Consider the following 15,998-nt stretch of genomic DNA (forward strand, 5'->3'; position numbering starts at 1 on the left):
AGTTTCTCTGCCCGTGGTTGTGTACTCTGCGAGGTGCTGCAGCGGTCTCTCTCTCTCGTGTCTGTGTTCCTGAGTCTTTGTGCTGTGACTCTGAAGCTGTGCCTCTGTTTACTGTAAGCACTGAGACAGTGCCTACTTTCAGCTGTAAACTTTGATACTTATCGGAGCTGGGATGGTCTGCTTTATCCCAGTGGCTAGGTCAGGGAAGGTCAGTTTCAACCTGAGCCTTGCTCCTTTCCTCACTTACTCGAGCTGGTTGCAGTGCAGTGCTCCTGAACTGTGTTGAAATAGCTGGCATTCGACAAAATATGCAAGGATAAATTAAAGATTTGCTAAAAATTAATAAAGGAAGAAATAATAAAAGTGCAAAAGAAAGCTGCTTCAAAATACCTCAACAGATAGTAAAAGTTTATTCGATATTTAAATCATAAAAGAGTTAACTAAGTAAGTGTTGGTCCGATAGAAAATGAGTTGGAATTAAAATTAGAATTAGGTTTAGATTTTACTGTCATGTGTGCTGAAGTACGGGAATACATGAGTACAGTGAGAAGTGTTCAAAGTCACTGTTCTCCTCATTAAAAACCAGAACTTTTAAAAACACAGCAGGAATAAAAGAAAGCCAAAAGGTAAGAAAAGCATCCCAAATTTTAAAGTCAACATTTAATCTTCAAAAAAGGAGTTGGGAAGCACCGAAGCAAGCACCTGGGCCTAGTCACAGGATGCAGTCCCAGTCAGCCTGTGAGTCTCACATCGATCTCCAGGAGGAGCCATATCTACTGCTATCAATGTTTCTCCTCATCTCCGTTTTAAAAGGTCTTCCCTTTACTCTAAGGCTGTCCCCTCAGGTCCTATTCTGTCCTACAAATGGAACCATCTTCCCAACATCCATTCTGTCTTGGCCGTTCAGTATTCTGTAAGTTTCCATTCGATCCCAACCCCATCCTTCTAAACTCAGCACCATGTCCAATCCTCCCTCTCATCCCATTGTAGCAGCACCTCAAATTCCACCTCGGGAGCATACAGCCCGATGGCCTAAATGTGGATTTTACCAGTTTTAAAATCTCCCGAACCCCCGGCCTCATCACGTGTCCAACCCTCCCTCTCATCCCCTCCTCCTTGACCTGGTACAACCTGTCCATCTTCTCTCCCACCTATCTGCTCCTCCTACCTCACTGAACAATCCCCACCACTCCCTACCTGCACTCACCCATCATCATCCCACCTTCCTTCCCCAGCCCCACCCCTTCTCCCTCTATTTATTTCCCAGCTCTCTTCCCCCTCCCCCTTTTCTGAAGAAGGGTCCAGACCCGAAACGTCAGCCTTCCTGCTCCTCTGATGCTGCTTGGCCTGCTGTGTTCATCCAGCTCCACACCTTGTTACCTTACAGGGAGACATGGGAGGGAGGGCCTGGGAAGGACACAGCAGTGTTTAAGAAGAGGATGAAAGGCTGGATCGGATGCCTTTCGAATGGCTCTCCTGGTAAGTGGGGGCCCCCAGGATCATCCACTTTGGCCACATTCTGTGAGAGCAATGAGTTGTAACCCAGAATGATGCGGGTTTGCCCAAGGCAGCCAGCAGCCATTGCAATGTTAATTAAACCGAGTGAGTCAATCTCCCTACTCACGCTTCCACCCTTCCTCACGGAGAACAAACCATTGACCTTCCCCCTGTGCCTTTCAAAACCGATTTAATATGAACAAGGCCAGCCTGGGGGCTTCTCGATCAGTGCCTGGTGGTGCTGGAGAGTAGACCAGGAATGCAGAGTGCATTATCATTCAAAGCAAAGTGACTGGAGTATTAGACCCAGCACCTGGGAAATGTCTGAGGTCAATAATACAGACATATTTAAAGGGGAATAGATAAACACATGAGGGAAAGGATTCGGGAGTAATGTCCGTGGCTGAGGTGGAGAGGGTTGGGAAGTGCTACATAGGATACATAGAATCATACAGCACAGAAGAGACCTTTCAGCCCATTGAATCGGTACCACCAAAAGCCACTCTAAATCTATACAAGGCACATTTTCCCTCAGTACGGCCAAAGCCTTGAACGTTATGACATTTCAAGTGCTCACCCACATACATTTAAAGGTTAGAAACCGAAAGAACTGCTGTAAATCAGGAACAAAAACAGAAGTTGATGGAAAAGTTCAGTAGGTCTGGCAGCATCTGTGAAGAGAAAATCAGAGTTAACGTTTCAGGTTCCTCAGTGCTGAGGAAGGGTCAACCAAAAACGTTAACTTCTGTTTTTATACTTTTAAAAATTGTGAGTCTTCCCGTTCCAGATAGTGCATTCCAGACTCCCATCCCCTCTTTGCCTCAAGACCCCTCTAAACCTCCTGCCTTTCATCTTCAAATAATGCCCCTGGTCACTGACCCTTCAATTAAGGAGAACAGCAGCTTTGTGTCCACATGGCCCTTGTAATGTTACACTCCTCTAAACCTACCCCCCCACCTCCTCCACCCCCATCCTTCCCTGCTCCAAAGTAAACGACCTGAGCTCTTATGGGAGCTATGGCGCGGTGACTCTGACATGTCCCAGCGACAGAGAGTGCCCTGTTTCTGGGCCGCACTTGAAATGGAAACTGGTGTTACATGAATGATCCGGTCCTTTCTGAGTCGTTTACGTCAGAACTGGAGGAGACCATTCAACCCCTCAAGCCTATCCCACCATTCAGTAAGATCGCAGCTGATCTGAGTCTTGGCTTCATATGCAGGTATTTTTAAAAATTATTCCATCATGGAACGTGGACTTTGTGGGCTAGGCCAGCATCCGTTGCCCATCCCTATTTGCGCTTGAACTGAGTGGCTTGCTGGGTTATTCCGGAGGGCAGTTAAGAGTCGACCCCATTATGGGACTGGAGTCATATGTAGGCCAGACATGAATGGCAGATTTCCTTCCCTAATGGACATTAGCAAACTGGATGAACTGAATTGGCATCTACTTCTGGGGAGAAAGCTTTACGTTTCCATCATCATCAGGTGCAAAAAATATTTGCTAACGTGTCTCAGAAGTGATGTGAGATAACAAGGTGTAGAGCTGGATGAACACAGCAGGCCAGGCAGCATCAGAGGAGCAGGAAAGCTGACGTTTCGGGTCTGGACCCTTCTTCAGAAATGGGTGGCTCTGATTGGAAGATTGTGACCCTTGTCTTATAGACATCACTTCCTGGTACAATCAGTTTCTCCTGAACAATTTCCTCCAGGATCCGAAACCTTTCAATCAGATCACCCCTCTACATTATCTGAATCTAATCCCACATGAACACATTGACTCTTAATTGACCCCTTGGAAGATATTCAGTTTTACAAAACCTAATTTGTGAAGAAGGTGGACCATTCAGTTGGTCTAGCCAATGGCAGCCTCACCTAGAGAATGGATATTCAGCTGCACTTGAGGGGAAATTTGGTCCTACCAATGAAATCCTGGTGAAGTGAGCAGCGATGTCATTCAGCCTCCAGCCTCCATCCAGAAGCAGAGGTGGGAAATGTCAAGGGGAACCTCTTTATAGGGCCACCACTGTCAGGTACTAGCCTGTGTTGAGATCTGCTCATCTTTCAGAACTCGATGGGCTATGTTTCCAGATCATTCCATTCGTCATTGTCTGGAAGTGGCGATGATATGGTTAAAAGGAGACCAATGGTCAGAATTTCCACTCACCTTGCGATGATCCAAAATGACAAACTTTTCTGACAATGTTTAATAGACCAGGTTAAAAGTACATTTTGAGAAGTTAACTAGCTTTAAAAAATTCCCTCCAGTTCAAATACCAGTCAAATTGTAATCATTGCCAAAGAATACTCCAGAAAAATGTCAGGATTAGGAGCAGGATTAGAGCATGGAGCTTCTCAACTTTGCATTTTGATACAATTTTTTAATATTCTTCAATGGGCTGTGGATATCCCTGGGCTAGACCAGCATTGATCAGGGATCTGTAATTGATGCTAAAGTCCATTATTAAGAAAGAAATAACTGGATGTTTAGATAAACTTAACACAATTAAACAGAGTCAACCTGTTTTCTGAAAGGGAAATCATGTGTGACAAATTTGCTTCGAGGATATAACAAGCAGAGTTGATAAAGGGAAAACTGTACATGGAGTGCATTTAGATTTCTAAACCATTCAGTGGGGTGCCAGTTTTAAGGTTATTGCACAGGAGAGGAGCTTATGGTATTGAGTGATACTCTTTTAACATGGATTGAGTATTGATTTTTTTAATAGAATTCCTAGAGTGTGGAAACAGGCCATTCTGCCTAAGAAGTACACACTGATCCTCTGAAGAGCATCCCACTCAGAACCATCCCCCTACCCTATCCCTGTAACCTTGCTAATGAACCCAACCCACACATCCCTGAACACTGTGGGTAATTTAGTATGGTCAATACACCTAACCTGCCCATCTTTGGTCTGTGGGAGGAAACCGGAAGAAACTCACATAGACACAAGGAGAACGTGCAAACTCCACACAGACAGTTGCCCGAGAGTGGAATCAAACCCAGGTCCCTGGCGCTGTGAGGCAGCAGTGCTAACCACTGAGCCACAAACATCAGTCACAGAGTCTCAGTAATAAGGGTCACAGTGTGGTGTAACCAGATTTGCTGATAATATAATAATAGTTGGTAGGGTATGTTATAATGAGGACATAAGGCACCTGTAAGGGGAGAAAGATGGATCGAGTGAGTAAGCAACAATCGTTTTTTAAAATTCACTCAAGGGATAAAGGTATTGCTGGACAGGCCAACATTTATTGCCCATCCCTATTTGCCCAGAGGGCAGTTAAGAATCAATCCCACTGCTAAGGATCTGGAGTTGCATATAGGCCAGACCAGGTAAGAATGGCAGCTTCCTTCCCTAAAGGGCATTAATGAACCAGATGGGATTTCCCTGACAATTAACAATGGGTTTATTATCATCATTAGACTCTTAATTGCAGATTTTTTAAAAAGTGAATTCAAATTCCACCATGGCAGGATTTGAGCCCAGGACATCAGTGGGGTCTCTGTGTTAACAGCCTAGCAACAATACCACTAGGCCATCATCTCCCCATTGTAGATTGAATTTATCGTAGGAAAGTGTAAGGTCATGCACTTTGGTAGGAAGAATCAAAAGTAAAAGTTACTATTTAAACAGAGAGATTGCAGCATGGAGGGAGATAGCTGATCTTGTGCATGAAACACAAAAAGTTAGCATGGAGTTGCAGCAAGTAATTCAGAAGGCGAATGGAGTTTTGGCTTTCACTGCTCGAGAGTTGAAGTTTAAAAATAGCAAAGCCCTGTTAAAATTGAACAGGGTGTTGTACCGGGGTACTGTGTACGGGCTTGGTCCCTGTACTTTACAAAAATGGGTGGCTATTCAAACAATATTCACTGGCTGATTCCTGGAAGGAAGGGTTTGACTTAACAAGAACAGGTTAGGATTTCATTCATCAGAGTTTAGAAGAATGAGGGGTAATCTTATAGAAACATACACAATTCTGAGGGGGCTTGATGGGGTAGTTGTTGGGAAGATATTTGGGGACTGGTGGGGAATCCCAGACTTTGGGACGTTGTTACAGAATAACGGGACATTCACTTGAAACTGAGATGCCAAGGAATTTCTTCTTTCGGAGAGTAAAGAATGTCTGGAATTCCATGCTCCAGAGAGTTGCGGAGCCTGGATCACTGAAAGTATTTAAAGAGGAGGGAGATAGTTAATTGAATTACCGAGGAGTTTAGACAAAAGAAGAGTTGAGGCCTGGAGCAGATCAGCCATGATCTTATTGAATGGTGTAGCAGGCTTGAAGGGCCGAATAGCCCACTCATACTCCTTTTCTTTTATGTTCTTAATGCCCATCCCCAAGAGAAGGTGGTGGTGAGCTGCCTTCTAGAACCACTGTAGTCCATGTGCTGTGGGTTGACCCACAATGCCCTTAGGGAAGGAATTCCAGGATTTTGACCCAGTGACAGTGAAGGAATGACGATATATTTCTAAGTCAGGAAGGTGAGTGGCTTGGAGGGGAACTTGAAGGTGGTGGTGTTCCCATGTATCTGCTGCCCTTGTCCTTCTAGATGGAAGTGGTCGTGGGTTTGGAAGGTGCTGTCTGAGGATCTTTGGTGAATTTCTGCAGTGCATCTTGTAGATAGTACACACTGCTGTTACTGAGCGTCGGTGGTGGGGGGAGTGGATGCTTGTGGATGTGGTGCCAATCAAGCGGCTGTTTTGTCCTGGATGGTGTCGAGCTTCTTGAGTGTTGTTGGGGCTGCCCCCATCCAGGCCAGTGGGGAGTATTCCATCACACTCCTGACTTGTGCCTTGTAGATGGTGGACAGGCTTTGGTGAGTCAGGAGGGGAGTTACTCATCACAGTATTCCTAGATTCTGACCTGCTCTTGTAGCCACTGTGTTTATGTGGTGAGTCCAGTTAAGTTTTTGGTCAATGATAACGCCCAGGATGTTGATAGTGGGGGATTAGTCTAATATTGCTGGAAGTTCTCTCGTTACATAGCAACTAGATAAACCTTTTGTTTCCCTGATATTTGACTGCAGTAGGAAGCACATTGCAGACTAGCAAGCTCCTGGGAGCTTATCCTGCCAGGCTGTCTCCTGTTGTGGCTCTGCAATGGAGGGGAAAGCATTCGTGGGGAGACTGTGAACGAGAATGATACCATCAAACGGCAGGACTCACCCCCATCGCTGCAAACACAATGGCAAAGTTGTCCTCACTGTAATCCACGACATCCTTAGCTTTCTTGACCAGACCAGCCTGCCTGCAGATCTGGGCAGCAATCTGCAATACAGTCACAGAAACACAGACAGAGAAATAAACCACAACAGACTGAGACCCTTTCTGAAACCAACTCTCCTTTGATTTTGGCCTACCCAGTGATTAATGGCAGAGGACACACCGACCATGGAGTATCCGCAGAAGAGGCACTGATCCTAGATATCAAGAAGGTTTATTGCATGATAAGTGCAACTGCATTCAGTTCGAGGTAATGACCAGGGAGCTGGTACAGATACAACTCGTCCCAAAAGCAAGAGTAAATTCCCTGTCTCCATCCACAGGCTGTGTCTCGTCAGTCGGTCAAAAGAGACGAGTCAATAAAACATGAGAATTAACCACTTCAGAACCATACATTATTCACATCCTCGTTGCAGACACCAGCCCCTCCCAGGTGAAAATCAGTCTTACTTATTTCTTCAGAGATAGTAGGAACTGCAGATGCTGGAGTTCTACACTTCTACACCTTGTTATCTCTTACTTATTTCTTACTTTTTTATTGAGGACTTGAATTTTGAAGGATTGTGAAAAATTGATTTACTTCAAGTTCTGAAGTGATATCTAGATTTATATCTGAGGAAGGTCAGAAATCACACGACACCAGGTTATAGTCCAACAGAGATAGTAGGAACTGCAGATGCTGGAGAATCTGAGATAACAAGGTGTAGAGCTGGATGAACACAGCAGGCCAAGCAGCATCATAGGAGCAGGAAGGCTGACGTTTTGGGCGTAGACCCTGCTTCAGAAAATTTTCTGCGCTACCAGCAGTGGTAGTGGAGTCAGATACTTTAGAGACTTTTAAGCGACTCTTGGATAGGCACATGGAGGATAGTAAAATGTAGGGTATGCAGGGCAGGTGATCTTAGTAGGATAATAGGTCAGCACAACATCATGGTCCGAAGGGCCTATACCGTGCTGTACTGTTCTATGTTCTCTGTTCTATGACATCTCAACTCCTGTACTCAATATTCTGACCAATGAAAGCAAGCATACCAAACACCTTCCTCACTATCCTGTCTACCTGCGACTCCACTTTCAAGGAGCTATGCACCTGCACCCTTCGGTCTCTTTCTTCGGCCACACTCCCCATGGCCCTACCATTAACTGTATAAGTCTAAAGTACAGCACCTTACATCTATCTGAATTAAATTCCATCTACCACTCCTTGACTCATCTGATCAAGGATCTCATTGTACTCTGAAGTAACCTTCTTCATTGCCCACTACACCACTTATTTTGGTGTCTTCTGCAAACTCACTAACCATACCTCCCATATTCAGGTCCAAATCGTTTCTATGAGTGACAAACAACAGTGGACCCAGCACCGATCCTTGCAGCACACCACTGGTCACAGGCTTCCAGTCTGAAAAACAACCCTCTACCACACCCTCAGTCTCCTACCTTCAAGTCTATTTTGCATCCAATTGGCTAGCCCCTGGATATTTCTGGAGGAGGAGGTAAATCTCATTAAAGTGCTCCCACTTCAGTCTCTCCGTACAGAGTTAGGGAAACATTCTTGTCGGCCTATTGGCTCCTGACTGGGTTTGTGTTTCACATGGGAATCCTATTTCAGCCAATTCCATCAACATCTCCTGGTAATTCGTTCTCCCTCGTGTGTTTATCCAGTTCCCGTTCGGATTCACATTGACCACTCCCTGTGGTAATCAGGCCCACATTCTCTACCCCCTGTGACTGAGGCCTTTCTCCTCAATGTCCCAGGGAGCTTCTTGGTGACTCTGATATTGACAGTTCCAAGGGCTGACAAGTGCGAACATCTTCTCCACATCTGGCCTCTCGAAAATCAAACCTTTTCACAATTTTAAAGTCTACTGTCAAGAATTACAGTACAGAAGAGGCCTTTCGGCCCATTCAGTCTGTACTGCCACCTACAAAGCCTACATTACTCCCACTTTCCTACATTAGGCCCAGAGCCTCCTGTTTTTTTTATATTCAGAGAGAGGAAGGTGCCAGTCTGATCAATCTGTGCTGCAGACGAGACCGAACCTCCCAGCTCCGGCTCCAATCTGGGAAATCTGACATCGGCCCCCCCCCCCCCCCCCCCTCCCCCCAGGGTCCTCACCGTCCTGTTGCTGAGCTGAGGGCTGTACTGCACACGGAGTGTGTGTATTATCCACAGCACTGACTCTGTCTTTCAGATACTCTGCTGGTGACCCTCCCCTACTCACTATCCCCCCTTTCCCTACACCCTCCCTCCCTCCCCTCCTCACTCCCTCCCCTACTCGCTCCCTCCGTCCCCCCTCACTCCCTCACTCACTCTCTCCCCCACGCCCTCACTCCCCCCTGACCCCCCTCCCCTGCTCACTCCCTCCCCGACTTGCTCCCTCACTCCCCTACTCCCTCCCTACCCCCCTCACTTCCTCGGCCTGCAGCCTTAACCTTTCTAAATCCACTAATACTCTCAGATCCGCATCAATGGAAGATGTTCCCGTTATGAGAGTCGGCATTTACAAACTGCCACACCTTCTCGGTCTGTCCAGCCCGCTCAGGATTCTGAAAATGTCTATCAGATCTCCTCTGAGCAGCCTTCTCTCCAACTTCCCAACTTCTTCGATCCATACTCCTCACCGAAGTGTCTCATTTCCTGGGGCCATTCTTGTAAATCGCTTCTGCACTGTCTCTCGTGTATCCTCATCCTTCCTATAATGTGCCACCCACAACTGTGTACAAATCTCCAGCTGAGGTCTAACAAGGGTCTTGTACAAGTCCAGCATCACCTCGCTGCTCTCGGACCCTACTCTCTCGTTAGGAGAAATGCAGTGTACATTACCTCATTGTGTGGGAGTCCAGCTGCTGAGAAAATTGGGATTTTCTGACCTCGGGCGATGCTGTTCATCACATCAATGGGTGAAATTCCGGTCTGTATCATTTCCTCAGGGTAAATCCGACACTGCGGGTTTATCGGCTGTCCTGGGAGTCACAAAACAACAAAAATAAACCCAGGGAGGAGCGAGCCATGAAGAGTGCAATGTCAATCTGGAATTATTCCCTTCTGATCGCTGTGACTCCCGACCCACAGTAATGGTGTTCACTCTGAAAGCCTCTCAGTTCAGGGGCATTTAGGGACAGGGAAGCAAAGGCTTGCCCAGCCAGCAATGCCCATGAAGGAATTTGTGAAACAAACAGAGAAATTACTGGAGAAACTCAACAGGTCTGGCAGCATCTGTGGAGAGCAAGCGGAGTTAATGTTTCGGGTCCAGTGTGACTCATCTTTGGAATGGTTTAAAGACTGGATTCCATTTTGTTCTCCCCTCTTGTAGGGTACGAATGTGGAATCGATCTAAAAGGACAGATGTGTTCTTTTTTGATTGGAGTCTGAGAGATCCTAAAGCCTGCTCCTGTTCCCATTTCATGGAACCCCTACAGTGTGAAAGCAGGTCATTTGGTCCATTGAATCCATACTGACCCTCTGAAGAACATCCCCTGGAGACCCTCCCCTGCCAACTCTATCCCCTTAACCCTGCATTTCCCATGGCTAACCAACCTATCTTGCACATCCCTGAACACTATGGGGTAATTTAGCATGGCCAGTTGATCCTAACCTGCACATCTTTGGACTGTGGGAGGAAACCAGAGCACCCAGAGGAAACCCACACAGGGAGAATGTGCAAACTCCACACAGACAGTTGCCTGAGGTTGGAATTGAACTCAGGTCCCTGGCGCTGTGAGGTAGCAGTGCTAACCGCTGAGCCACCGTGTCTGCCCCATTTCTCACTCTCCTTAGTTGCCCTTCCTTTGCTTAAATGCAGAATGTGCTTGGGTTTCTCACCATCGTTCACCCTCTCTCTCCAGCTGCTCTGCTACTTGTTTCTGAGTCCTCTCCAGTACCCACCAGAAGACTAGCACCCAGACACTCTGCCAACTTTGGTCAGTGCCCACCATTCAAGGTAGAACAGCATAGCTTCAATTCCCACACTGGCTGAGCTTATTACCATGGACATGCCAACTTCCTGATCTCTCCCCTCGCCACATCGTCAGGTTAAACCACCTCCACTCGTCTCTGGTCTGGACCTGAAACACTAACTCTGGTTTGTCTCCACAGAGGCTGCCAGACCCACTAGGTTTCTGTAGCAATTCCTGTTTTTGTTTCCAATCCTCTCTCCCTCTCTCTCTAATGAGAGAGCATCCCCCCGCTATGACTAGGTGTCCTTTTGAAGCTCACAGTGATATAGAGTGTAGAAAGAGAGACTCACCATTTATATCGAGGAAATCCTCTGCCACTACAGCAGGCCCCTTATCGATTGGCTTCCCTGATCCATTGAACACTCGACCTGGGGATATCAACAAGGACAAGGCTCTCAAAGAGATGAAGAGCCATGACATTTCATCATGTGGGTACCAGGAGTCGTAGAACATAGAACAGTACAGCACAGGAACAAGCCCTTCGGCCCACCATGTCTGTGCTGACCGTGATGCCATTCTAAATGAATCCCACCTGCCTGCACATGGTCTGTATTCCTCTATTCCCTCCCTGTTCATGCGTCTGTCTAAATGCCTCTAAAACCTCGCTCTCATGTCTGCTTCTACCATCTCCTCTGGCAGCGTGTTCCAGGCACCTACCACCCTCTGTGTAAAAAAACTTGTCTCACACATCTCCTTTAAACTCCCCCCCCGCTGCCACCATGCCTCATCTTAACCCTATGCCCCCGGTATTTGACATTTCCACCCTGGGGAAAAAAAAAGTCTCCGACTATCCGCCCTATCCATGTGTCTCATAATTTTATAGACTTCTATCAGGTTGCCCCTCAGCCTCTGACGCTCTAGCGAAAACAATCCAAGTTTTCCCAAACTCTCCTTAAGGCTAACACACTCCAATTGAGACAACATCCTGGTAAACCTCTTTGTGCCCTCGGCACAGCACAAGCAATTTAGTAAAGTCCATGTGGATAATATCCGCTGCCCCACCCTCAAAATGTTGACCCATGCACAGTGTTGATTTTGATTTATATTTCTATATTTTGCCTGTTTAGAGAGAAGGGGAGGCATTGGGTGCCTGGGGGCCATGGCCAGTTCTGTGGGAGGAGCATAAGTGCCACCATCTTGTCGCCAACACCTCACACTCTCTCTGTCTCTGTGAGTGCACCCACCAAAGGTTCATTGTCTTCCACTGACACTGTCTCCTCCCTCACCCACTCCAACCCCCAACATCACTCACTGTGCGTGCCCTCTGTGCTTCCTGCTCACTCACTCCGACCCACCATGTCAATCCAATTCACAAACACCAAACTACATTAATCCCATTTACCTGCACTTGGTCCATAGCTTACTATGCCCTGGCATTTTAAGTGCTCGTCCAGATGCTTCTTAAATGTTGCAAGAGTACCTGCCTCTACCACCTTCTCAGGCAGCACCTTCCATATTTCTACCAGCCTCTGGGCCAAAACAATTCTTTCTCTGATCTTCTCCAAACCACTTACTCCTCAACTTAAACCTATGCCCTCTGGTCGTGGGCACATCTGCTAATAAGGGGAAAAGATTCTCACCATCGACTCTATGTCTGTCATAATTTTGTACCCCTCAGCCTCCTCTGCTCCAGGGAAAACAAACCCAGGCTATCCAATTTTCTCTTCATAACTGATACTTTTCATCCCAGGCAACATCCTGGTGAATGTTAAGAAGCTCTTCTACGCACTAAGGGTGATGGAGCTCTCTCCCACAAATGGCGGAGGATTCAGGATCAGTTATTAATTTTACATCTGAGGTAGATCTGTTTTTATTCAGTAAAGATATTAAGGGATATGGGCTAAAGGCAGGTATATGGAGTTAGGCCACAGATCAGCCGCGATCTCACTGAGTGGTGGAACAGGTTCAAGGGGCTGAGTGGCCTACTCCTGTTCCTCTATCCCATTGCAGAGATGGGATTTGAGGAATATATAGAGATGTATCTGTAACGTAGCAGTGTGCAGAGGGAGGTGGGGCAGGCTCTGTACAAGGTTGGAGCTAAGGCAGAGACGGAAGGACCTCATGCATATCAGGCTGATTGTGGGAACAACTTAAGGCCTAACCAGAGATTAGCTGTTCAGGCAAGCACACGCTCAAACAATCCTCTCACCGAGCATATCCTCTGACACTGGCGCACGGAGGATGTCTCCAACGAACTCACAGGCTGTCAACTTGGCATCAATGCCTGATGTTCCTTCAAATACCTGCAGAACAAAATATAAAGTAAAATAGAAAATATATAGTCACACTGACTCCAAGCAAAGTGTACAGAGCAAATCAGTCAACTGCAGGAGCCTGGTAAAGAGAGAGAGAGAGAGAGAAGACAAAATCTCAGGCTGTCACCCACTTTCCCACCCAATAACAACTTGCATTTATATAGCCACCTTTGAAGCATTCACATGTCCTGAGGTCCTTCACAGGAAATTAGCAGAGTTAGGCACTGAGCAAGGTGAAGGGCATTGAGCACAAGTGATCAAAAGTTTAGGCCAAAGGGTAATGTTTTAAAGCAAGTGGGGAGCCAGACGGAGAGACAGAGATAGGGAAAGGTAGAGAATTTTAATGAGGAAATTCCAGAGGTTAGAGCCCCAGGCAGTTGAAGGAATGGTCTCCGATGGTGGAGCTTTTAAACTGGGGTTGCTGTAGAGATCAGGATCAGAGCAATGCCGAGACCTTGGAAGGATGTTGGGAAGGAGGAGATCGGGGAGATTGGGAAGGATTTGAAGTTGGAGATTTCCCAATGCCAGTGCAGGGGGACAGGTAACGTGAGGCAAGAGACAGGTGATAGATGGACTGATATTTCTGGATGATACAGGACGAGACTGCAGCCAGGAGTGTGTTGGAATCAAGATTGCAAGGTAACAAAGGCATGGGCGAATGTTGGAGCAGAAGCTGAGCTGAGGCAAGCCCAGAGAAAGACAAAGTTAACAAGGTGGGAGGTGATTTGGGATGGCATAGTGGCTCAGTGGCTAGCACTGCTGCCTCACAACGCCAGGGACCCAGGTTCGATTCTGGCTTTGGGTAACTGTCTGTGTGTAGTTTATACATTCTCCCTGTGTCTGTGTGGGCTTTCCTCCCACAATCCAAAGATAGGTGGATTGGCTATGCTAAATTACCTGTAGTGTACAGGTTAGGTAGATGGGTCATGGGAAATGCAGAGTTACAGGTGGGTTGGTGTGGGTGTGATGGGCTGAACAGCCTACTTCCACACTATAGGGATTCTTGTAACAATTTTATTCTACAATAATTGCTTTGGTGATGGACAGGGTATGGGGTTAGAGACTCAACTCTGTATCGGTCAAGAGCCTGAGTTTGCAAACAGTTTGGTTGAGTTGACACAGCAGCTGGTCTCTGCTGTTTGTTCAAGGCCCTGTCCCAGTGGGTTAGGACCTGGCACTGCATCAATGACTGGATTTACCTGAACCACAGCCTTGGATCCAACGACCTCCAACACCTGCCCACTGCGCTCACTGCTATCCGGCAGGGTGAAGTTAACAATCTCCGCGTATTTCGGAAACTGCGAGAAAAGAACAGAATCCAAAGACTCCAAACACAAAACAAGATCCCATCAGACGGGGGGACGGGGTTGGTGGGGGATTTACACGATGCCTTCCAACAAAGGGCCAGTAACATCTGAATGTACAGGGACACGCTGTGCTGTCAGTGTCTGGTTGACAGAGGCACTGGAGGAGCTGGAGAGACAGCGATCAGCCGTTCCCTGTCCAGACCAGGGCTGCAGGGACCCTCTGTGAGCTGTTCACACAGACAACACTACCTGCACCTTTATCTGTCCCTGTGCTGGGAGTGTTTGATGGGGACAGTGTAGAGGGAGATTTACCCTGCATCTAACCCCGTGCTGTCCCTATCCTGGGAGTGTTTGATGGGGGGACAGTGTAGAGAGAGCTTTACCCTGCATCTAACCCTGTGCTGTCCCTGTCCTGGGAGTGTTTGATGGGGACATGGTAGAGAGAGCTTTACTCTGTATCTAACCCTGTGCTGTCTCTGTCCTGGGGAGTGTTTGATGGGGGCACTGTAGAGGGAGCTTTACTCTGTATCTAACCCCATGCTGTCCCTGTGCTGGGGAGTGTTTGATGGGGACAGTGCAGAGGGAGCTTTACTCTGTATCTAACCCCATGCTGTCCCTGTCCTGGAAATGTTTAATGGGGACAGTGCAGAGGGAGCTTTACTCTGTATCTAACGCCATGCTGTCCCTGTCCTGGGAGTGTTCGATAGGGACAGTGTAGAGGGAGCTTTACTCTGTATCTAACCCTGCACTGTCCCTGTCCTGGGGAGTGTTTGATGGGGACATTGTAGAGAGAGCTTTACTCTGTATCTAACCCCGTGCTGTCCCTGTTCCTGGGAGTGTTTGATGGGGACAGTGTAGAGGGAGCTTTACTCTGTATCTAACCCCGTGCTGTCCCTGTCCTGGGGAGTGTTTGATGGGGACAGTGTAGAGGCAGCTTTACTCTGTATCTAACCCTGTGCTGTCCCTGTTCCTGGGGAGTGTGATGTGTATTTGCAGTAGAACAGAAGGCCATTCCTTCACGCACAGAGTGACTGTCAGCTGCTGTACCTGCGTTTGCGAGGTCCTCACCGCGGATTTGCCACCTCCCAGTCGGTTGGGCATGCTGATCAACTGAGAGTGACATTTCTCACACTGGGGTCAGGAATGACCTCTCTGAGCCTGCCTCATGCATCATTACCCCTGACGCCTCTCGATAAGGAAGTGATGTTGTTGATGGTCCCTTAATGAACGAGTTGCCCAGTGAAGGGGAACAATAGAAGCTCAGCTCCCTGGCTCACATGTTCAAACCAACAGCTCGAGGACTGACAGGGTAAAGAAAACACTGTTTGCACTGTAATCATCAGGCCCCACACCCAGCACACACTGTTACTCTATGACTTAGCCCGTACCTTCACATTATCCAGTACCACCAGTGGCCCGTTCACAGCTGAGATGGTTCTGTAAGCTGCAGAGAGGGAAACAGGACGAGTTTATGTTCAGTCGGAGGGTGTGAAAGAGCCGTTTCGGAAGGTTAGCCACGCATTGCCAGTTTAACATCCATTCACTGTGACATGCACAGCCACCATATCTGTAAAGGTCCTGACCTGCCCAGCAAGGCGTTTCAGAACAGGGCCTCTCGTACACACACATCTGGGGAGGCACCCCATCGCGATCCAGCCTCGCTAACAACTCCGATCTTGAAATTCCCAAACAGCACAGCGGAGCGATGGGATCCTGCCTGGCTAGCTCATGCTGCAGGAGCGACCATGAACACAG

General features: G+C 47.5%; 1 protein-coding gene across 1 annotated transcript; it reads right to left on the reverse strand.

The window, feature by feature from the left end:
• Window positions 1–4,574: 4,574 nt before the first annotated feature.
• On the reverse strand, window positions 4,575–15,687 carry LOC109926519 (V-type proton ATPase subunit B, brain isoform-like; the record flags this gene model as incomplete). The annotated part of the gene is made up of 7 exons (XM_048621335.1): window positions 4,575–4,652; window positions 6,665–6,766; window positions 9,549–9,688; window positions 10,972–11,049; window positions 12,831–12,924; window positions 14,136–14,234; window positions 15,632–15,687. Coding segments are annotated over 7 exons (647 nt in total), but the record flags the coding sequence as incomplete, so codon positions are not given.
• Window positions 15,688–15,998: the final 311 nt, after the last annotated feature.

The sequence above is a fragment of the Rhincodon typus genome, unplaced genomic scaffold (genome assembly GCF_021869965.1).
Source record: "Rhincodon typus isolate 14 unplaced genomic scaffold, sRhiTyp1.1 hic_rhity00000495, whole genome shotgun sequence".
In the NCBI taxonomy this organism is placed as follows: domain Eukaryota; kingdom Metazoa; phylum Chordata; class Chondrichthyes; order Orectolobiformes; family Rhincodontidae; genus Rhincodon; species Rhincodon typus.